We start from the raw sequence: 24,124 nt of genomic DNA, 5'->3' as shown, positions 1-24,124 counted from the left end.
CCTGTTTTCTTTTCCACAAGGAAGTACCTGGAATAGAATCCCAGCCCTTCTTGCCCGGATGGCACGGGCTCGACCGCATTGGCGCTGAGAAGGGCGGAGAGTTCCTCTGCAAGTACCCTCTTGTGCTGGAAGCTGTAAGACTGAGCTCCCGGTGGACAATTTGGAGGGTTTGATGCCAAATTGAGGGTGTATCCTTGCCGGACTATTTGCAGAACCCACTGATCGGAGGTTATGAGAGGCCACCTTTGGTGAAAAGCTTTCAACCTCCCTCCGACTGGCAGGTCGCCCGGCACGGACACTTGGATGTCGGCTATGCTCTGCTGGAGCCAGTCAAAAGCTCGCCCCTTGCTTTTGCTGGGGAGCCGCGGGGCCTTGCTGAGTCGCACGCTGCTGACGAGAGCGAGCGCGCTGGGGCTTAGCCTGGGCCGCAGGCTGTCGGGAAGGAGGATTGTACCTACGCCTGCCAGAAGAGTAGGGAACAGTCTTCCTTCCCCCGAAAAATCGTCTACCTGTAGAGGTAGAAGCTGAAGGCTGCCGGCGGGCGAATTTGTCGAATGCGGTGTCCCGCTGGTGGAGAGACTCTACCACTTGTTCGACTTTTTCGCCAAAAATGTTGTCCGCACGGCAAGGCGAGTCCGCAATCCGCTGCTGGATTCTATTCTCCAGGTCGGCGGCGCGCAGCCATGAGAGCCTGCGCATCACCACACCTTGAGCAGCGGCCCTGGACGCAACATCAAAAGTGTCATAAACTCCTCTGGCCAGGAATTTTCTGCACGCCTTCAGCTGCCTGACCACCTCCTGAAAAGGCTTGGCTTGCTCAGGGGGAAGAGCATCAACCAAGCCCGCCAACTGCCGCACATTGTTCCGCATGTGCATGCTCGTGTAGAGCTGGTAAGACTGGATCTTGGACACGAGCATAGAGGAATGGTAGGCCTTCCTCCCAAAGGAGTCTAAGGTTCTAGCGTCCTTGCCCGGGGGCGCCGAAGCATGTTCCCTAGAACTCTTAGCCTTCTTTAGGGCCAAATCCACAACTCCAGAGTCGTGAGGCAACTGAGTGCGCATCAGCTCTGGGTCCCCATGGATCCGGTACTGGGACTCGATCTTCTTGGGGATGTGGGGATTACTTAATGGCTTGGTCCAGTTCGCAAGCAATGTCTTTTTCAGGACATGGTGCAAGGGAACAGTGGACGCTTCCTTAGGTGGAGAAGGATAGTCCAGGAGCTCAAACATTTCAGCCCTGGGCTCGTCCTCCACAACCACCGGGAAGGGGATGGCCGTAGACATCTCCCGGACAAAGGAAGCAAAAGACAGACTCTCGGGAGGAGAAAGCTGTCTTTCAGGAGAGGGAGTGGGATCAGAAGGAAGACCCTCCGACTCCTCGTCAGAGAAATATCGAGGATCTTCCTCTTCCTCCCACGAGGCCTCACCCTCGGTGTCAGACACAAGTTCACGAACCTGTGTCTGCAACCTCGCCCTGCTCGACTCAGTGGAGCCACGTCCACGATGGGGGCGTCGAGAGGTAGACTCCCTCGCCCGCATCGGCGAAGCTCCCTCCGCCGACGTAGTCGGGGAGCCTTCCTGGGAGGTGGCCGCGGTCGGTACCACACGCGGTACCGACGTCGGGGACCTCAACCTGGGCGATGGACCAGCCGGCGCCACGCTCGACGGTACCGGAGGCGCAAGCACCGCCGGTACCGGAGGGGTAGGGCGCAACAGCTCTCCCAGAATCTCTGGGAGAACGGCCCGGAGGCTCTCGTTTAGAGCGGCTGTAGAGAAAGGCTGTGAGGTCGATGCAGGCGTCGACGTCAGTACCTGTTCCGGGCGTGGAGGCTGTACCGGGCTGTCCAGAGCGGAGCGCATCGACACCTCCTGAACAGAGGGTGAGCGGTCCTCTCGGTGCCGATGCCTGCTGGGTGCCGAATCCCTCGGCGACCCAGAGCTCTCGGTGCCGACATGGGGAGGAGACCGGTGTCGATGCTTCTTCGATTTCTTCCGAAGCATGTCACCGGAGCTCCCCGGCACCGACGAGGAGGACGTCGAATCCATCCGTCGCTTCCTCGGGGCCGAGACTGAAGAAGGTCGATCTCGGGGGGGCTGTACCGCAGGAGCCCTCAGGGTAGGAGGAGACCCACCCGAGGGCTCACCGCCACCAGCAGGGGAATGGACAGCCCTCACCTGCACTCCACCCGATGCACCACCGTCCGACGACATCAGCAGACGAGGTCCTGGTACCACCGACGTCGATGCAGCTATCCGATGTCTCGGCACCGATGCAGAGGCCCGATGCCTCGATGCACTCGATGCAGGGGCGGCCGAGGAAGATGGTCTGGACGCTGACGACGTCGATGCACTCGAAGATCCCGGTGCCGATGCCGACGAAGAGCCCGAGAACAACACGTTCCACTGGGCTAGTCTCGCTACCTGAGTCCGCCTTTGAAGAAGGGAACACAGACTACAGTTCTGAGGGCGGTGCTCGGCCCCCAGACACTGAAGACACGACGAGTGTCGATCAGTGAGCGAGATAACCCGGACGCACTGGGTGCACTTCTTGAAGCCGCTGGAAGGCTTCGATGTCATGGGCGGAAAAATCACGCCGGCGAAATCAAAAGCCGAAATGGCGAAATTTGAAGCACCAAAATTTAGAGGGAGAAAAATTCTCGACCGAGGCCGAAAAGAGGCCTACCCCGACGACGAAAGAAAACTTACCGGGGCAAAAAGCTGGAAGTACGGGGAGGATTGACACGAAACCCAGCGGAGGGTTTCCGGAGCACTTCCCGACTTAGGCAAAGCTTTCCCGAAGGAAAAAACACGCTCAAAAATAATTTGGACGCGCGAGGTCGACTTTCCGGGGCTCGACACGGCGAAAACACGACCGTACCGAGTGCGGACAAAAGAAGACTGGCCGGCTCGAGCCGGTTTCGGGCGGGAAGACGGCCGCGCATGCGCGGTGCGCGCGGGCGCGCGAGGACTAGCAAAGGACTTTGCTAGTGAAGTTTCCGATTGGAGGGGCTGCCGTGGACGTCACCCATCAGTGAGAACAAGCAGCCTGCTTGTCCTCGGAGAATTTATTTTACCTTTCAAAATTGGTGCAAAATCTATGGATGAAAGCAGTTTTGAAAATTGCCCCCTACATGGTACAAACATACAACCTCCTGTAAAGAATGCCATTCAGATTTAGCCTGTTACGTGGAATGATAAAACCTCAAAAATTATGTCATGTTTAGAATACCCTGCTGATTATTATTAAGAAAGCTACAACATTCCAAATGACAAACTAAATATTTGTACGTGGAGCACACAAACGTTTCCAAAGTCAAATAAGATTTATTTTTGTATAAAACTTTCTCTTTCAAATGACATGAAAACCACAAGTTTAGAACTAACCTTTACAACAGGCAATTGTTATTAACCAATTCAACTTGTACACACAGTACAAAAAGAGAAAAACAAGAGAGAAGAGTTAGGAAATTAGTCCTAAAAATAGCATTACCTGATTTACCAGCTTCCAGGGCTGAATGCACTATTTCAATGATTGTTTTCATAGATTAGGTTTAACTAAATCCTTTTGCTTAGTATTTTGCTTTATTTACAAACAAATAAAGAATAAATTTATAATGAACTAATAACTAGGCAATAGATATATGTAATCAAAACTGAATACTGGCTGTTTTATTTTTCACATGATACTGATGTATCCTTTTGCACATTTCCAACATGTTCCCATTTTTTTTAAAGAAAAATAATACAGAAACATAGCTCTCTCATATCTTTGGGTTTATTGATGTTCCACCTTTCTGGATCTCTCAGTATTCAATTTTCTCAAGCTCATCAATGTCATCTGTATTCAACTGTTTAATTTTAGTATCTGGAGGAAAGAGATTAAATTTTAAATGCAATACAGTCATTAAACTACAGTACAGATGTACAAGTCAGCAAATTATACCTAAAAACCTCAGTTTCCTCAAGACTATTCTTATCTACTTACTTCCATCAGAAACAAAACAAAGAAGAGGTAGACACATGGAACACTGTTCCACTGTAGGTGCTGATTGCAAACAGAAGGGCCAATGCAAACATACTGCATTAGAGTCATGCACCAATGGCTATGCACATGACTTCTAAAGCAAATGTAATACCTACTTTTTAATTCACCATTCCAGTAAAACAAACTACATGCAAATAAGGCCTACACAAAACTTAATGTGTTATTCAGGGAAAGCTCACTAGAAGCATGTTCACAACGTTCTGCGAGTATGTCTGAGCAGAAAAGCCTATAGGCACACTTCTGCACATATGCTGAAGTGCTATTCTAGCCATAAAGGTTTTTGTAATGCCAATATTCATGTGCAGAATACCATTCCAGTACATGCACAAATGTGTGCCGATGCAATTTTTTCTGCTCAGACCAGTGCACAGAACCATCACCTCATCTTTTTTTTCCCCACTCATGCTCTTCTATATCCTTGTCCCTTTATTACAGAACTCAGTCTTCAAATAGCTTTGTCTAGAGTTTAAGGTGTCCATTAAAACTAATCCATTCTGGTCAGGCTTTTAGAGAGGGCTGATCTGTTGTCTTGAAGTGAACCAAGTACATGGCATACAGTCATGCTCCTTCTTGCTTCTTTTCTCCTTGTTTGTTTTTTTGAATACTATAACCTGCTTCGATATGACATTTGACTCCAACTGAGTCACTCTTGCAATCTCCCTAGACATTTCACAGTCTTCAACTTGATAGATCATTGCCTTCTGCTCTGCTGATTAGAAGAAATCAGTCTTCAAAAAGGTCCACTCTGAGCTGGTTTTGTTCCTTTCTTCAAGGCCATCATTTCAGAGTATCTATTACATCCACTGTATCTGCCTCGTACACCTTAGAACGTGGGGTTCCTTAAGGCTCAATTCTTTCTACTTTACTGTTCAACATATTCTTAAGTCCCTTAGCTACCTTTGTTCAATACATTTTATTATATTATGCGATGACATATTGTTACTGTTGACATTTCTCCTGTCAATCCTGACCTAGGCACTCTGCATCTGTGCCTTGATGCAATAGCCTCTTGGTGACATTCTCACCATCTGGTTCTTAATCCAGAGAAACAGTGGTGTGTTGACTCTCAGGCCAGTCTGTCCATCCCTCAATTGACATTACCCTTTTTGGGCATCCAGTAAAGCTGTAGCCTATTTCAGGTATTTAGGAGTTATCAACTCATCTAGGGGGGGGGAAAGGGGGGCTTCACAATTTTGAATCAGCTTTGTTCACCTCATAGTTACTTACTGATGCTACCATGCATACCCTTCTCCGTGCATTTTTGATTTCCCATCTGGAATATTGCAATGTGGTCTAATGCTGGTACTATCCAATTGAATCCGAAATGCTTATAGACCCTCCAAAACTCCACAATTCAGCTCCCTGGCCACGTCAGAACTTCTGGTACATAAACACTGGATTTCCTATTCAATTTCTCATTCAGTTCAGAATTTTGATCCTCACCTTTAAGGCAGTTGGGGGCCCTTTTACGAAGCGATGGTAAGCCCAACACAGGCTTACCACATGCTATTCCAGGACTAACCACCTGCCCAATGCAGCCGCCGGCAGTAGTTCCAGGTTAAGTGAGTGCCATTTCCAGGGAAAAAATAAAAACCCTGGAAATGGTTAATGTGGTGGTAACCCAGCGGTAATTGGGCTCAATGGATGGCAGTAAGTGCTCCCCACCTCATGGCCACGTGCTAAGAGTTATCTTATCGCGTGGCCTTTTTTTAGGGGGGCTTTTTACCTGCAGCTTGGTAAAAGGACCCCTATATAATGCTGCCCATCTTACCTTGCTTCTTCATTCTCAATCCTTATCTGGTGCTCCCTTCAACATCAAAAACCTGACTTGAGTCAACTAGACATAGTCCACCTAATATTTAAAACCATTTAACAGGCCAGGAACAGCTCCTGGCCCGTTAAATGGCACCTAAGTAGCTATCTGGCAACATTCCATAGGATAGCTACAAATTGAGCAATTTGGTGAAGTATTGCTTAAATTTAGGGACAATTATCTTTGAGAGTTTAGGATATGGAAGTAAAATTTATACTGATTTTGCTCTGTTAATTAGAATTTGGCACAAGAAAATGAATTTTAAAATAAACAGCAGTGACTTTGGAACACATTTGCTCGATACTGATGGCAACTAGTATTTTCATGGCTGAGAAGGATAGTTAGTTTGATTCAGAATCTGTTCTTACACTTAACGCTTAGAAATTAGCTGATTTTGGGAACATGGCTAGTACCCAAACGTTTTTTTAACTCCTGTACTGTTTGAAAGTTTGTTACATTCAGTTCAACATGAGAAATGATTTAGTCTGTATAGTAGAATTTAATCGAAGGTAAAGTTATACAATGTAGGGTGTCTTTTTAAAAATTTTCATATTTGAATAAGATTTATATATCTTTTGTTTTAGGGCTCTTTTTTTTTTTTTTTTTTAATTAACAAGAAGTCAATATTTCTTCAGGAAAAGCGTTGTTATATTGAGGCAATTTTAAAACTAATTATTTTATAATTACAATAGCATTTTTTTATTAATTATTTTTATATACCACAGTGCATTAGTGCTGGCTATCTTGAAATTAGAATACGTTTTAAACTAATTGGGCCAATGCCTTTATGATGAAACTGAACAAAGAGAAAACACAATGCCTAATCCTCTCAGCCCAACACTCTTCACTCCTCCCAACTACTTTTAGTATCCCTGAGGTCACAATCCCCATATCCAACAACCTGAAAATTCTTGAAGTGACACTAGACAAGCATCTATCACTTGAAACTCACGCAAAATCCACTACAAAGAAAATATTTAATATGATGTGGATACTGAAACGCGTTAAACCGTATCTCCCCCTGAAAACATTCTGCAGCTTGGCACAATCCACCGTATTTACCCATGTGGACTACTGAAACAGCATTTTCATAGGCTGTAAGGCCCAAATCCTGAAAAATCTCCAGACTGCCCAAAACACAGCAGCCAGACTCATTTTTGGTAAATCACAATTTACTACTACTTAACATTTCTAAAGCGCTACTAGGGTTACGTAGCACTGTACATTTTAACATGGAAGGACAGTCCCTGCTCAAGGAGCTTACAATCTAAAAGACAGGTGTACAATCTAAAGACAATCTAAACAATCTAAGGACAAGTGTACAGTCAAAAGACAAGTGTAGAGTCCATCTGATAGGGCATACTATATTTCACGAAAGGTTAGGTGCCGAAAACAGCCTTGAAGAGGTGAGTTTTAAGCAGAGACTTGAAGATGGGTAGGGAGGGGGCTTGGCATAGGGGTTGAGGAAGATTGTTCCAAGCATAGGGTGAGGCAAGGCAGAATGAGCGGAGCCTGGAGTTGGCAGTGGTGGAGAAGGGAACTGAAAGGAGGGATTTGTCCTGTGAGCGGAGGTTACGGGCGGGAACATAGGGGGAGATGAGGGTAGAGAGGTAGTGAGGAGCCGCAGACCGGGTGCATTTGTAGGTAAGGAGGAGAATCTTGAATTGTATGCGGTATCTGATCTGAAGCCAGTGAAGTGACTTGAGGAGAGGGGTGATATGAGTATATCGGTTCTGGCGGAATATAAGACGTGCGGCAGCGTTCTGAACGGATTGAAGGGGGGATAGATGGCTAAGTGGGAGGCCGGTGAGGAGTAAGTTGCAATAGTCAAGGCGAGAGGTAATGAGAGCGTGGACGAGAGTTCGTGTGGTGTGCTCAGATAGGAAAGGGCGAATTTTGCTGATGTTGAAGAGGAAGAAGCGACAGGTCTTGGCAGTCTGTTGGATATGCGCAGAGGAGAGGGAGGAATCGAAGATGACTCCGAGGTTGCGGGCAGATGGGACGGGGTGGATGAGGGTGTTATCAACTGAGATAGAGAGTGGAGGAAGAGGAGAGGTGGATTTAGGTGGAAAGACGAGGAGCTCGGTTTTGGACATGTTCAGCTTCAGGTGGCGGTTGGACATCCAGGCAGCAATGTCGGATAAGCAGGCCGATACCTTGGCCTGGGTCTCCGCGGTGATGTCTGGTGTGGAGAGATATAGCTGGGTGTCATCAGCATAAAGATAATTTGAGAGTGCATCACCCCTTCGTGAAAAGCTCCATCGGCTCCCTATTAAAGAACTAATAAACTTCAAGGTCCACCCACAAGATTATCCATGGAGAATCTCCGAGCTATGTGACCAACTTGATCGACCTACCCTCCAGTAACACTTCTGAATCCTCTCAAAATTACCTCAACCTGCACTACCCCAACTGCAAAGGACAAGTATAAATCCTTGTAGGATTCCAACTTCTCCTTCAAAGGCAGTCAACTCTGGAACACCTTACCCAGAACCATTCATTCTATTAAAGATTACCTACCCTTCAGAAAATCGCTGAAAACCCATCTATTTAAGAAAGCTCATCTTAACGACACAACCTAACCCTACGAATCCACCTATTCATCACCTAATTCTGTGACAACATCAATGACTCAGACCACGTCTCCCCCAACTTTTCCCTTTACTTACATTGACCTTTTCCCCCGATTATCTCAATCTAGCCTAAAACCAGCACCTCCTCCTACCTCCTTAACCCCCTCTTCCTTATAATATTACCTATCTACACATCCCCATTACTCTGCTACGCTTAGCCTGCTTTCTCTACATTATACTTTGTAATCCTACTACTGTGTAAGCCGCATTGAACCTGCTATGAGTGGGGAAGTGCGGGGTACAAATGTAATAAATAAATAAGATACAGGGGCTCTTTTACTAAGGACATGTTAAAATCTGGGCTTAACACATTTTAATGCAGAACGCTCCCCCATGCTAAGCCCCGATTTAACGCAGCAGCAGGTCTCTCATTAAAGTTTCCATTAGCGTAAGGAATGTGCAAAAAATTAATGCAAGAGCACTTCTATTTAGGAAACACTCCATATTAAGTCCACATTATCCAGTTAGTAGCCGCTGATCAGAACATGCTAGTTGGGCGCATCCACTCCCGTTCCCTGTCCCCTCCCATAAAAGTTTTTTAAAAGGTCTTTTATAGCAGCCTTTATCTCATGTGCTAGTTGTGCAACAGGGGGATGGGATTTGATACACTGCTTTTAAGTAGTTTACATATTATATTACTTATTTTGTACCTGGGGCAAGGCTTATCGTCCTTTAATAAAGGGGTCCTGTAGTGTTGTTACACAAGTGGATCCACACAGACTGGTTAGCTACTATTCCTTTTTATGAAATATATATACTGTATAACATTAAACATTTTTATGATATAGCTTAAACATATGTTTATTATGGTTTATATTTGTAATGTCTTAGTGGATATAAACATATAGAAGAATTAGAACAAAACCATCATTTATTTACTATAAAGCAGGGGTGGGCAACTACGGTCCTCAAAGACCACAGCCCAATCGTGTTTTCAATATTTCCACAATGAATACACATTAGATCTATTTGCATACAATTGAAGTATTATATATGAATCAATCTCATCCATATTCATTGAGGGAATCTTGAAAATCCAACTGGGCTATGCCCTTCAAGGACTGTGGATGCCCATCCCTGATATAAAGTATATGAATACTGTTTACAATGTTTGTGAGACATTATTTTGGTATATCAATGGTATATTTTTGTGATATTTATGTGTTTGATATTTTTGTTCCATTATATGATTTGTTTTTAATTTTGTATTTTAACTTTGTTTTTTTAGAATTTGTCAACCTGGATGCAGCCATCCTAGGAGAAACATGGCCATCATATTTTTTTGCTTTTAGATATAACTATTTATTTATTGCATTTGTATCCCACATTTTTCCACCTATTTGCAGGCCTTGTTTTTCTGTTTTTTTTGCCCCCTCCCCCGTCAAATGTCTCCAAGACAAATGAAGCTCCAGCCTGAGCTCCCATCCCCTCCTAGACTCAATCCCTACTTGCTCCTGCCTGTTGTGGGTCCAACTTCAAAATGGCTGCTGTATCTTCCATGGCTTCATCTGTCTTGGGGGGGGGGGGCGGGGCAGGAAGGGGGAGATCATGCAAGGACCCAGAATCCCCAATCCCCCTATCCATAGGTTACCCAGGCACCAGCCAATATTCAGACTGGTGCCCAGATAACCTATTTGGTGTCAACTTTAGCTGTTTACTTAACTGTATATCAACGGTTAGGCAGCCACAGGCGGTTTAACTGGGCAGGAGCCTCTCCTATCTGGTTAAATCGCTCTGAATATTAGGCTGTACAAGTTTACATAGTTCTGTACTTACTAAAGTGTTTTTCAATTTCACACAATAAATTCAAGCTGTGCTTCTCCACCAGGTTAACAGCAAGTCCCTTCTTTCCAAATCGTCCTGTTCTGCCAATGCGATGCAAGTAAGTCTCACAGTCTATTTTACCATCTCTGTCTACAGGAAGGTCAAAGTTGATAACAATGGAGACCTGCTCTATATCAATACCTAGGAAAAGGGAACAACCGTTAAGACTTTACACTTTTTACATTTAAAATTCATTTTCTATGAAACAGGAAGTAATACAATGTAAAAATAAGATTTGAACAGTTCAGAAGTCCCAGAAAGTTGCCTTAAGGCAATGCAGAAAGGGATGTCACGTCCTTCTATGTAGTGAATGATACATACCTGTAGCAGGTGTTCTCCGAGGACAGCAGGCTGATTGTTCTCACGACTGGGTGACGTCCGCGGCAGCCCCCACCAACCGGAAAAAGCTTCGCGGGACGGTCGGCACGCAGGGCACGCCCACCGCGCATGCGCGGCCGTCTTCCCGCCCGTGCGCGACCGCTCCCGCCAGTTGAATGACAAGCAATAAAATATGAAACACAACTCCAAAGGGGAGGAGGGAGGGTAGGTGAGAACAATCAGCCTGCTGTCCTCGGAGAACACCTGCTACAGGTATGTATCATTCACTTTCTCCGAGGACAAGCAGGCTGCTTGTTCTCACGACTGGGGTATCCCTAGCTCTCAGGCTCACTCAAAACAAGAACCCAGCTCAATTGAACCTCGCAACGGCGAGGGTACAACAGAAATTGACCTACGAAGAACAACTAACTGAGAGTGCAGCCTGACCAGAATAAATTCGGGTCCTGGAGGGTGGAGTTGGATTTACACCCCAAACAGATTCTGCAGCACCGACTGCCCGAACCGACTGTCGCGTCGGGTATCCTGCTGGAGGCAGTAATGTGATGTGAATGTGTGGACAGATGACCACGTCGCAGCCTTGCAAATCTCTTCAATAGTGGCTGACTTCAAGTGGGCCACTGACGCTGCCATGGCTCTAACACTATGAGCCGTGACATGACCCTCAAGAGCCAGCCCAGCCTGGGCGTAAGTGAAGGAAATGCAATCTGCTAGCCAATTGGAGATGGTGCGTTTCCCGACAGCGACCCCTAGCCTGTTAGGGTCGAAAGAAACAAACAATTGGGCGGACTGTCTGTGGGGCTGTGTCCGCTCCAAGTAGAAGGCCAATGCTCTCTTGCAGTCCAATGTGTGCAACTGACGTTCAGCAGGGCGGGTATGCGGCCTGGGGAAGAATGTTGGCAAGACAATTGACTGGTTAAGATGGAACTCCGATACCACCTTCGGCAGGAACTTTGGGTGGGTGCGGAGCACTACTCTGTTGTGATGAAATTTGGTATACGGAGCATGAGCTACTAGGGCTTGAAGCTCACTGACCCTACGAGCTGAAGTAACTGCCACCAAGAAAATGACCTTCCAGGTCAAGTACTTCAGATGGCAGGTATTCAGTGGCTCAAAAGGAGGTTTCATCAGCTGGGTGAGGACGACGTTGAGATCCCATGACACTGTAGGAGGCTTGATAGGGGGCTTTGACAAAAGCAAGCCTCTCATGAATCGAACGACTAAAGGCTCTCCAGAGATGGCTTTACCTTCCACACGATAATGGTAAGCACTAATCGCACTAAGGTGATTCCTTACTGAGTTGGTCTTGAGGCCAGACTCTGATAAGTGCAGAAGGTATTCAAGCAGGATCTGTGCAGGGCAAGAACGAGGTTCTAGGGCCTTGCTCTCACACCACACGACAAACCTCCTCCACTTGAAAAAGTAACTCTTTTTAGTGGAATCCTTCCTAGAGGCAAGCAAGACACGGGAGACACCCTCAGACAGACCCAACGCAGCGAAGTCTACGCCCTCAACATCCAGGCCGTGAGAGCCAGGGATTGAAGGTTGGGGTGCAGCAACGCTCCATCGTTCTGCGAGATGAGAGTCGGAAAACACTCCAATCTCCACGGTTCCTCGGAGGACAACTCCAGAAGAAGAGGGAACCAGATCTGACGGGGCCAAAAGGGCGCTATCAGAATCATGGTGCCGCGGTCTTGCTTGAGCTTCAGTAAGGTCTTCCCCACCAAAGGTATGGGAGGATAAGCATACAGGAGGCCGGTCCCCCAATGGAGGAGAAAGGCATCCGACGCTAGCCTGCCGTGTGCCTGAAGTCTGGAACAGAACAGAGGCAGCTTGTGGTTGGTCTGAGGGGCGAAAAGGTCCACCGAGGGGGTGCCCCACTCTCGGAAGATCTTGCGTACCACTCTGGCATGGAGCGACCACTCGTGCGGTTGCATGACTCTGCTCAGTCTGTCGGCCAGACTGTTGTTTACGCCTGCCAGGTACGTGGCTTGGAGGAGCATGCCGAACCGGCACGCCCAACGCCACATCCCGACGGCTTCCTGACACAGGGGGCGAGATCCGGTGCCCCCCTGTTTGTTGACGTAATACATTGCAACCTGATTGTCTGTCCGAATTTGGATAATTTGGCAGGACAGCCGATCTCTGAAAGCCTTCAGTGCGTTCCAGATCGCTCGGAGCTCCAGGAGGTTGATCTGCAGATCCTTTTCCTGGAGGGACCACAGACCCTGGGTGTGGAGCCCATCGACATGAGCTCCCCACCCCAGGCGAGATGCATCCGTCGTCAGCACTTTCGTGGGCTGTGGAATTTGGAATGGACGTCCCAGGGTCAAACTGGTCCGGATGGTCCACCAGAGCAGTGAAGTGCGGCAACTGGTGGAGAGGCGGATGACATCTTCTAGATTCCCGGTGGCTTGGAACCACTGGGAAGCTAGGGTCCATTGAGCAGATCTCATGTGAAGACGATCCATGGGAGTCACATGAACTGTGGAGGCCATATGACCCAGAAGTCTCAACATCTGCCGAGCTGTGACCTGCTGAGACGCTCTGGTCTGTGAAGCCAGGGCCAGGAGATTGGTGGCCCTCGCTTCGGGAAGGTAGGCCTGAGCCGTCTGGGTATTCAGCAGAGCTCCTATGAATTCCAGAGACTGCGTTGGCTGGAGATGGGACTTTGGGTAATTTATCACAAACCCCAGCAGCTCCAGAAGTCGAGTAGTGCACTGCATAGACCGGAGGGCTCCCGCCTCCGAGGTGCTCTTGACCAGCCAATCGTCGAGATATGGGAACACGTGCACTCCCAGCTTGCGTAGGTAGGCCGCTACCACCACGAGGCACTTGGTGAACACTCGTGGGGCAGAGGCGAGCCCAAAGGGCAGCACACAATACTGAAAATGCCGTGCGCCCAGGCGGAATCTGAGATACTGTCTGTGAGCTGGCAGTATCGGTATGTGAGTATATGCGTCCTTTAAATCCAGGGAACATAGCCAATCGTTTTTCTGAATCATGGGCAGAAGGGTGCCCAAGGAAAGCATCCTGAACTTTTCTTTTACCAGGAATTTGTTCAGGCCCCTCAGGTCTAGGATGGGGCGCATCCCCCCTGTTTTCTTTTCCACAAGGAAGTACCTGGAATAGAATCCCTGCCCTTCCTGCCCGGGTGGTACGGGCTCGACCGCATTGGCGCTGAGAAGGGCGGAGAGTTCCTCTGCAAGTACCTGCTTGTGATGGGAGCTGAAAGACTGAGCTCCCGGAGGACAATTTGGAGGCAGGGAGGCCAAATTCAGGGCGTATCCGCACCGCACTATTTGGAGAACCCACTGGTCGGAGGTTATGAGAGGCCACCTTTGGTGAAAAAATTTTAACCTCCCCCCGACCGGCAGATCGTCCGGTACGGACACTTTTAGGGCGGCTATGTTCCCGTGGATCCAGTCAAAAGCCCGTCCCCGGCTTTTGCTGTGGAGGCGCAGGGGGCTGCTTAGGCGCACGCTGTTGACGAGAACGAGCGCGCTGGGGCTGTCCCTGTGCCTGACGAGGCCTTCGGGCCGGCTGGTTGTACCTACGCTTTGCAAAAGAATAGGGTGCAGCCTGCCGGGCCCGGGAAAAACGTCCACCTGTGGAGGTGGATGCTGAAGGCGCCCGGTGGGAGAGCTTGTCGAGAGCGGTTTCCCGCTGATGCAGTTGGTCCACCATCTGCTCGACCTTCTCACCAAAAATGTTATCTCCCCGGCAAGGGACGTCGGCCAGTCTCTGCTGGGTGCGGTTGTCCAGGTCAGAGGCACGCAGCCATGAGAGCCTGCGCATCACTATACCTTGGGCCGCAGCACAAGATGCCACGTCACAGGTGTCATAGATACCCCTGGACAGGAACTTTCTGCACGCCTTCAGCTGCCTGACCACCTCCTGATAAGGCCTGGACTGCTCCGGCGGGAGCTTCTCGACCAGGTCCGCCAGTTGTTGCACATAGGTCCGCATGTGAATGCTCATATAGAGCAGGTATGACTGGATGGGGGTCACGAGCATGGAGGCTTGGTAGGCCTTCCTCCCAAACGAGTCCAGAGTGCGAGACTCCCGCCCCGGGGGCGCCGAGGCGGTATCCCTCGAACTCCGTGCCCTCTTGAGAGCAGAATCCACGACCGCTGAGTCATGGGGCAATTGTGGCCGCATTAACTCTGGGTTGGAGTGGATCCTGTACTGGGACTCTGCTTTCTTGGGAATGGTGGGGTTAGTTAATGGTCGCACCCAGTTCCGAAGCAGTGTCTCCTTGAGGACATTGTGCAGCGGCACCGTGGAGGACTCTCTAGGTGGTGATGGATAGTCGAGGACCTCGAGCATCTCGGCCCTCGGCTCTTCCACAGAGACCACGGGGAAGGGAATGCTAATAGACATATCCCGCACAAAGGAGGCAAAGGAGAGACTCTCGGGAGGTGAGAGTTTCCTCTCCGGTGAAGGCGTGGGGTCCGAGGGAAGGCCCGTAGACTCCTCTGAGGAGAAATATCTAGGGTCCTCCTCTTCCCCCCACGAGTCCTCATCCTCGGTATCGGACATAAGCTCATGTAGCTGAGTCCTGAACCGGGCCCGGCTCGACGTCGAGGCACCGAGGTCTCGGTGTCGTCGAGCGGTGGACTCCCGCGCTGGCGGGGACGGAGCTCCCTCCATCGACGTCGACGGGGACTCCACCTGCATGGCGGTCGAGACCGGCGCCGCAAGCGGCGGCGGTGTCGACGGCCCCGGCGCCGGGCTAGAGCTCACCGGCGCAACAGTCATCGGCGCCGAGGGGCACAGCCTGGCGCATCAGCTCTTCCAGGATCCCCGGAAAGATGGCTCTGAGGCACTCGTCCAGGCCCGCTGCCGGGAAAGGCGGTGGGGCCGGTAGGGGCGTCGGCGGCAGAAGCTGATGGGGGCCAGGAGACGGCACCGAGATGCCGGAACCCCGACGCGTCGGTACCTCCACCACCGACGGAGACCTCTCCTCTCGACGATGACGCTTCGGCGTCGCCTCCTCTCCGATATCCGGATGCACCGAGGGCGACCGGTGACGACGCTTCTTATCCTTCTTGCGATGCCCGTCACCGGCGCCGGAAGGCATGGAGGAGGAGGAGGTCGATCCCCCTCGGTCTCGAGGTACCGGGTCAGACAGGGTTCGGTCCCGCGGCCTACGAGCTGAGGGAGTGACCGGGGCCGATTGCCCACGCGGCCTCTCACCTCCACTCTCACCGGAGGACCGGCGGGCCGACGGGACCTGTTCTCCTGGGGTCGCTGCCATCGGTGCCGATGTCTCGGGCATCGATACCGGTACCGAAGGGCCGGGCGTCGATACCGATGCCTTCGAGGTCGACGTCGAGGGGCCGGCGCAAGTTCCAAAAAGACGGTCCCGCAGAACTTGCCTCGCAACCTGAGTCCGTTTCCGGAGACCGAGACACAGAGAACACGACTTGATATTGTGCTCCGGCCCGAGGCACTGGAGGCACCAAGCGTGGGTATCGGTCTGCGAGATCGGCCGGCCGCAGCGACCACACTTTTTAAATCCACTCGGGACCTTCGAGGACATCGACGGAAAAATCGCGTCGGCGAAGTCAAAGTCGTCAATGGTGGCTGGAATCACACCTCGAAAAAGAAACGACCGAGCGACCACTAGGCTGCAACGTGGCGTCCCCGCTAGAAGCGAGGGAAAAGGGGAGCGCGTGCTCCACACGCTCAGGTTTTTTTTTTTTTTTTGAAAAAGGAAACCGGCGGTAACCAAAAAACAAGAAGTTTTAGAAAGAAAAGCGACGATCCGCGTAAACGCGATCGAAATCCGGCGGCTGAAAACAGAGAGAGCGGCAAAGCACAACTCTCTCCAGTCGCGGAAAAAAAGGAACTGGCGGGAGCGGTCGCGCACGGGCGGGAAGACGGCCGCGCATGCGCGGTGGGCGTGCCCTGCGTGCCGACCGTCCCGCGAAGCTTTTTCCGGTTGGTGGGGGCTGCCGCGGACGTCACCCAGCCTGCTTGTCCTCGGAGAATAAATTGTACAGCGCTGCGTAACCCTAGTAGCACTTTAGAAATGTTAAGTAGTAGTAGTAGTATGTCTCAACATTCTGTATGAACACTGTCATAACACCTGTGTCTTTTTGGCAAATACCATGGCTTCTAAGTGCACAGAGAAAATACTAGTTAATTGCTTATAACAGAACTATACTCTTTGCTCTCTATTATCAGCCAAAAGTACATGTAAATACAGTAAAGTGAAAATGCTTACCTGTAAAAGATGTTCTATGAAGGCAACTAGGCATACCTATGGGTGACATACAAAACCATTTCCACTCTACAAAAATTTCTAGTCCTTTCTAGGAATTCCTAAATCTCTAGTGAGCATGTGCAACAGGTTCCAGTCAACCAGTGTCATATATTGTGACTCATTTCATATAATGAGCTCAACTCAGGGACAGAGAGATTGTGACGGGAAAGCAAATTTGTTCCCATGTAAGTTTTTTCTGAAGACAGTGAAGTTACTTACCTGCATCAGGTGTTCTCTGAAGGCAGCACTTAACCCTCCCATTGCCCCTGGTACAAAAACTTAGATAATGAGCCCACTAGGGACACAGAAAGTACCTGAATATAATGCACACAGTAGCTTTGACTGAACCACAAAAAAGGTAGTATTTCCTACTGGCCATTCCTCTCCTTCTAGCTTTCACCACTGCCTTTTCTACCTGTTTGGCCACCTTAAGATCATCACATACAATCACCCCCAAGTCCCATTCCTCTTTCGTGCACAAAAGTTCTTCACCCTCTAAACTGTACTGTTCCCTCAGGTTTCTGCAGCCCAAATGCATGATCCTGGATCTTTTAGCATTAAATGTAAGTTGCCAAATTCCAGACCATTCCTCTAGCTTCACCAAAGTCATTTCTCATGTTATCCACATCAGGGGTGTCTACCCTATTGCAGATTTTAGTAGCATCTGCAAAGAGGCAAACCTTACCAGATAGCCCTTCAGCAATATTGCTTACAAAAAGAACCGGCCCAAGTACCAAATCTTGTGGCACACCACTGGTAACATCCTTTTCTTCAGAATGAACTCCATTTACCACTACCCTCCGTCGTCTTCCACGCAACCAGTTCCTAACCCAATCACTTTAGGGCCCATACCAAGGGTACTCAGTTTATTGGTCACCTATGTCAAAGCTTTGCTAAAATCTAAATACGCCGCATCTAGCGTTCTCCTTCGATCCAACTCTTTGGTCATCCAGACAAAGAATTTAATCAGATTTGTCTGACAAGACTTCTAGTGAAACCATGTTGCCTTGGGTCCTGTAATCCATTGGCTTCCAAAAAAACTTTACCATTCTCTGTTTTAAAAGTGTTTCCATTAATTTACTTTCCACAGATGTCACTTACCGGCCTGTAGTTCCCATCCTCTTCCTTACTTCTGCTTTTGTGGAGAGGGACCACATCTACTCTTCTCCAGTCCTCAAGGACCACTCTGCTGAACCCAGTAAAAACCTTGCCCTTGGTTTTGACCGGGGAGCTGGTTGGGACTTCTGGACTCTCTGCTGTGTTGAACAAGAATGAGGTCCCTGAGTTTTCTGAGAAGACCATGAGGGTGAATGTTATCTATACCTTTGAAAGTAGTAGGATCTCTGCTGCCCTTCACTGCAATTGCTTCAAAATACAGCTACATGATTACTATGTAATGTTCACAAATTTGATCATTGCATCATACTTTTGAAAACCCTTCACTGGTTGCCAATTTAGTTTCACTCCAAATTTAAGATTCTGTGCTTATCAAATAAGGCTTAACATTCAGGTGACCCCCCCCCCCCCTTGCCTATGACATATCTAGACTGATTATTCCATACACTCCAACTAGAATTCTCCAGTCTTTAGACTTTCAACTTGTTCACCCTTCACCAACAAAAGCCCACTATGAGTCTACTAGGCACTCTGCTTTTTTTCTTTTTGTCACTGGATATTTGTAACTCTCTTCCCTCTGATATACAAAATGAACTTGCTTTTAAGAAGTTCAAATCATTGTGTAAAGCCGCGCTCTGCGGGTCTTCTTCCTCCTCAGACGAGGAGGAAGAAGATGTAGATGACTCTGAACTACTCTCACTGCTGGAATCTCTCCTTCTACTCTTTTTCTTTCCCTTCCGTTTCTTTTTCTTCCTATCTTTCTTTTCTATCACGGGGTTCGTATTACTGATAGGTGTGCTCCTGCTCCCAGTGTCATCCTCTCTTTCAGTGTGTGGGCCCTGCCACCCCGTGTTCGCTGCGCTATAATCCTCTGTACAGTCCTCCCCCTCCCCACCATTCACATAGACATTAGTATCGTATTGTGTGAGTGTACCGCTGGACGTTCCTGCAGGTTCAAAGTTCAGAGGATAATTCCAGTGATTGTTTCCTGGCATGCCTCGTAGCTCTCCCGCGCTTTTGCGCTTTGATTCTGGCTTAAGAGTGTCTGCGGACTGGCTGCCTTGGCATAGATACGGGGCATCTTGGCTGACAAGGGGGGGGGGGGGGGGGGGACCGTACCTTGGCAATGCTCCGCAACAATTGTGTTGTTGCGGGTATCCTCAGCCTGGGCCGTTTGTCGATGTTGCTGCTGTCTGATGCTGGCAGTGTCCTCCCGATGGGCCGGGGCATGTTGCCGCCTGTGCTGCGTTGCTTTGCATTTTCGGGTGTGGTGGTGTCCATCTCTGGCATTGTGGGGGGTTCGGCCAAAGCCCGGGTGAGGTAGGCCTCGATATGTCTTTAGTTTTGCTGGGCGCCTCGGCTGCTCCTGGTCTCGACTGTGCTGGCGGGATGGATATTCGGGCGTTTGCCTGGCTGCCCATCCATCGGGGAACCAGCTATGCGGCAAAAGGAGCCAAGCCGGAAGGGGAGATGGAGCGCCATATAAAAGACAGGAGAGGGCCATGCGCTTGCCTTCGCCTCCCCGAGCCCCGCTCCACAAACGATCCCCTCTCTACATAACACGGCACCTCCGAATCATGATGCTCCCTTCGTAGGCCCGACACTCGATCACTCACCGAGTCACCGCTCGCTGCTTCAAAGGACGCACGGGCGGGATCCCGCTCGCGATGTCGCCGACAAGGCCGGGTCCGTGGAGGCGCGCCACAGAGACAAGTTGCTGGCTGGTGCCGGACGCCGAAGAGGCCGTCCGAGCTCAGCCTAGGGGTTTTAAACCCCCCTTTGACACAGCCCCTCTCAGCGGGAAGCACCTGCGAGGCGGGGTCCTGACAGCGCCCCCTCGGTTGCTCCCCGCTGCTTCGGGGCAGGCAGGCCCTTCGGTGCACGGCATCATATTAAATGTCGGCTCCGTGCACCAAGGGCACCGCGCTTCACTTTTCCATGAAAAAATACTTCCCAACATTACTCCTGAGTCTAACCCCCTTCAACCTCAATTCATGTCCTCTACTTCTAGCGCCTTCCTGTCTCCAGAAAAGGTTTGTTTGCAGATTAATACCTTTCAAATACTTGAACGTCTGTATCATGTCACCCGTTTGTCCTTTCCTCCAAGGTATACATGTTCAGGTCCGCAAGTCTCTCCTCATCGGTTTGCAACGCAAATACCATACCATTTTTGTAGCTTTTCTTTTCAAGGCCTCCAAAACTGAATACAATACTCCAACTGGGGCGTGAACAACGACTTATAGAGGGGCATCAACACCTCCTTTCTTCTGCTGGTTATACCCCTCTCTATGCTGCCTAGCATCCTTCTGAACACAGCTGTCGCCTTGCCGCCTTGTTTCTTAACCTTCAGATCCTCGGACACCAACACCCCAAGGTCTCTCTCCTGAGTCAAGCTTACTAATCTCTCCCCTCCTATTCAGTATTTCTTTCGGGTTTCTGCACCCCCAGTACATCACTCTGCACTTCTTGGCATTAAATTTTAAGAAGAGTTAAGAAGATTTTGCATTTAATTTTTATCACGAGCACATGCACCTTTCAACTGGGCTCAGCTGGTCCACAGCACGGCAGCAGACAGCAGTTTCACTGTAGTGAATCCAGCCCCAAGCTAAGTACCGGTCTTTACCATCTGACATATATTTTCTATTTTCGTCTTAGTGTTATGAGAAGTGTACTACTGAACAAGACGTAGGGATGGTAGGTAGGGCTGAGTGCAATGATGTTGGGTTCTGCCTGTTCTGTAGACCAGCCTGAGCAACTGGCATTTTACTGAGCACTCATCTGTCAATATATATATATATATATATTTTAAAAAAGGTTTATAAGTTTTTTTATTTTTCAACTCACTGACACAGCATATTAAAAATCAAAAACATTTTGTGACATTCTCATAACGGTTTCTCATTTGTGAGGTTTGTTCAACATCGAAACCAGGCCTTTGAGTTACACCAGAGTTAGAGTAATTAAATTTTAACTTTCAGACCCTCAACCATTCTTCAAATGTTTGGAGATCCCTTCTTACTGTTTCTACTCCCTCCAGGGTATCCACTCTATTGGCTATCTTCGTGTCACCAAAAAGGCAAACCTTTCCTTCCAACCCTTCAGCAATCTCTCTCACAAATATATTAATCAGAATCATTCCCAGCACTGACCCCCTGAGGAACTCCACTGCTCACCTTCTTTTCCTCCAAGCGGATTCCATTTACCACCACCCTCTGCCACCTGTCGATCAACCAGTTTCCTATTCAGTTCATTACTGTTGGTCCTAAGTTCAGCCCTTTCAGCTTATTCACGAGTCTTCTGTGAGGGGCACCATATCAAAGGCTTTGCTGAAATCCAAGCAGATTATATCTATCACATGTTCTTCATCCAGTTCTTTGGTCACCCAGTCAAAGAAGTCAAGAAAATTCATTTGGCAGGATTTTCCTTTGGTAAAGCCATGTTGCCCAGGTCCTGTAACCCGTTTGTTTCTAGAAAGTTAACTATCCTTTCTTTCAGCAGCAAATCCATTATTTTTCCTACCGCCGACATGAGACCTACCGGTCTGTAGTTTCCCACTTCTGCCCTGTCTCTACTTTTGTGAAGAGAGACCACATCCGCTCATCTCCAATCTCACGGAACCTCTCCCGTCTCTAAAGATCTATTAAATAAATCTTTTAAGAGGTCCTGCCAGGACCTCTCTGAGCTCCTTCAGTATCCTGGGATGTATCCCATCTGGCCCCATAGCTTTGTCCACCTTCAGATTCTCAAGCTATTTATAAATTCTTTCTTCCATAAAAGGCGCAGTATCCACTCCATTCCCAGATACTCCCTCAGCAGCCAACTGCGGTCCTTCTCCAAGATTTTCCTCCGTGAACACCAAAGTAATTGTTTAGCACGTTCGCTTTATCCTCATCACTTTCCACATAGCCACTCTCATTATCTTTCTGACTTGCAATTCTATTCCTATCTTTTCTCCTTTTTCCAATATATCTGAAAAAGGTCGTCACCTCTTTACATCTTCAGCCATTTTTCTTCCGCTTGCGCTAGCCGTATTTCCCTCTTACCTTTTTTGCGTTAATTGATGATCTTTTCTATTATCCCCTCGTTGCGTTTCTCCCAGAGAAATAAAGAGAGTGCATAACACTGAAGAGGAGAGAAAGCAGACCAACAAAAGAGGCTGTCTACCATACACTTTGATCCAAAGATCCCTTGCGATGGTTCATGTAAATCAGTCTACCGGAACTTTTTCTATTTCCGCCACATTAGAGGCTCTTAGGGGTCAAATCTATAAGTGCACATATATTTATGTGGCACCTACTTTCCTTTATAGAATTGTGACATAACTGGGTACATACACGCATAGATATGAACACTTACAAAAGTCACAGATCTGGTGTAAATGTGTACACCTAATTTCTGGTGATAAACACAATTTCCCTTTTATGCCTTGAGGATCTAACTGTCTCGTTGACTCCTCTCATGGGCTTTCTACATCTAATATACCTGAATAAACTACTATAAGTTATTGCCTCTACAGCAAGTTTCTTTTAAAATATTTTTAGTCATCCTTATCAATGCTTTGTATCTAATTTGCCAGTGCTTATGCTGCTTCCTTTTTTCAGATCCTTTTTCCAGAAAGATATTCTTTTGGCCCTAATAGCCTCTTTCAGGTCACCTTTTAAACGTCTGTCGTATGCCCTTCTTTCCACATGGATACATTCTGGTGTGGGCTTCCAAGATGGTATTTTTAAACAACATCCATTACATTAAGGTCTTATAGCCTGCTACAAACAACACCTAACATTTGTGGCTGATCCTGTTAGCTTTTATTTTATTATTTTTTAAAATAATTTTCCTCATTTTATCAGTTACCCTTTTTGAAAGTTAAATGTTGCCAATGTACATTTCCTTTTTGTCTTCACTCCAGCGTAACTCAAATTGATGTGATCACTTTTGCCCAGCGGACCCAACACCATTACCTCTCACATCAAGTCCTGCATTCCACTAAGGACTATAGCTTAAAAACCTCCTTGTTGGTTCCTATACCATTTGCTCCAAGCAGCAGTCCTTTATTTTATCTAGGAACTAATTTCTGTTAACATTTCATCATCTATCCATTAATTCTAGCCTGGCAGAAGGTAGTATATAGCCCTATCAGTAAACAAAGTTACTCACCTATAGCTGGTGTTCTCTGCACCAGGGTTCCACTGATGACATCACTCTGCTGTCTTCAGGAAGGTTCCCCAGCATTCCTTTCCCGAAACATTTGGAAGCACCTCTGTGAGAATGCATGCATTTTCCTACCTGCTGTTGTCATGGGGGACCAAGCCTAATACTCAAGCTAATAGAATGCAACTCCAAGGGGAGGTCAGTGAGGTAGTGTGGATTGTCATTCTGCTGTCCTCAGAGAATATCTACTACTGGTGAGTAATTTCGCTTTTGCCGAGGACAAGCAGGATGCCATACACACACTGATGGGAATCCCTAACTACCAGGCTGTAAGAAAAAAAAAAGGGGGGAGTGAAGGTCTGCAGCAAGCAAGGTGTAAGAAATTGGGAGGTGTGGAGTTGGATTCTAGATCCAAATAAATTGTGAAAGACTGACCAAACCAGCTGGGTACCTGACAGGGCAGTGCATTATCCCCTTTGTTGTTTGCTTTGGCTATGGAACCCTTCGCCACAATGATCCAAAATAGGGCTGATATAAGGGGCATTCAGGGGGGAGGAATTTGGAGGGTCATGGGACAGGAGGAAAAGTCCTATTGTGGATTAAAAACTGGTTGAAGGATAGGAAACAGAGAGTGGGGTTAAATGGGCAGTATTCACAATGGAGAAGGGTAGTTAGTGGGGTTCCTCAGGGGTCTGTGCTAGGACCGCTGCTTTTTAATATATTTATAAATGATTTAGAGATGGGAGTAACTAGCGAGGTAATTAAATTTGCTGATGACACAAAGTTATTCAAAGTCGTTAACTCGCAACAGGATTGTGAACAATTACAGAAGGACCTTACGAGACTGGGAGACTGGGCGGCTAAATGGCAGATGACGTTTAATGTGAGCAAATGCAAGGTGATGCATGTGGGAAAAAAGAACCCAAATTATAGCTACG

At 48.2% G+C, this 24,124-nt stretch overlaps 1 protein-coding gene across 1 annotated transcript in view; it reads right to left on the bottom strand.

Moving 5' to 3' along the window:
- Window positions 1-3,468: 3,468 nt before the first annotated feature.
- DDX25 (DEAD-box helicase 25) overlaps window positions 3,469-24,124 on the bottom strand; it is a 139,151-nt gene continuing 118,495 nt past the window's right edge. Inside the window, exons 11-12 of the mRNA XM_030220992.1 lie at window positions 10,268-10,456; window positions 3,469-3,865 (exon numbers count right to left, since the gene is read on the bottom strand). Coding sequence (XP_030076852.1) covers window positions 3,804-3,865; window positions 10,268-10,456 — 251 coding nt within the window. The 3' untranslated portion in view covers window positions 3,469-3,803. The remainder of the gene's footprint in view (window positions 3,866-10,267; window positions 10,457-24,124) is intronic.

This window comes from Microcaecilia unicolor, chromosome 12, assembly GCF_901765095.1.
Source record: "Microcaecilia unicolor chromosome 12, aMicUni1.1, whole genome shotgun sequence".
Classification (NCBI taxonomy): Eukaryota; Metazoa; Chordata; class Amphibia; order Gymnophiona; family Siphonopidae; genus Microcaecilia; species Microcaecilia unicolor.
Note: the sequence above shows the minus strand (reverse complement) of the source record. Positions and strands in the feature narration are given on the sequence as shown.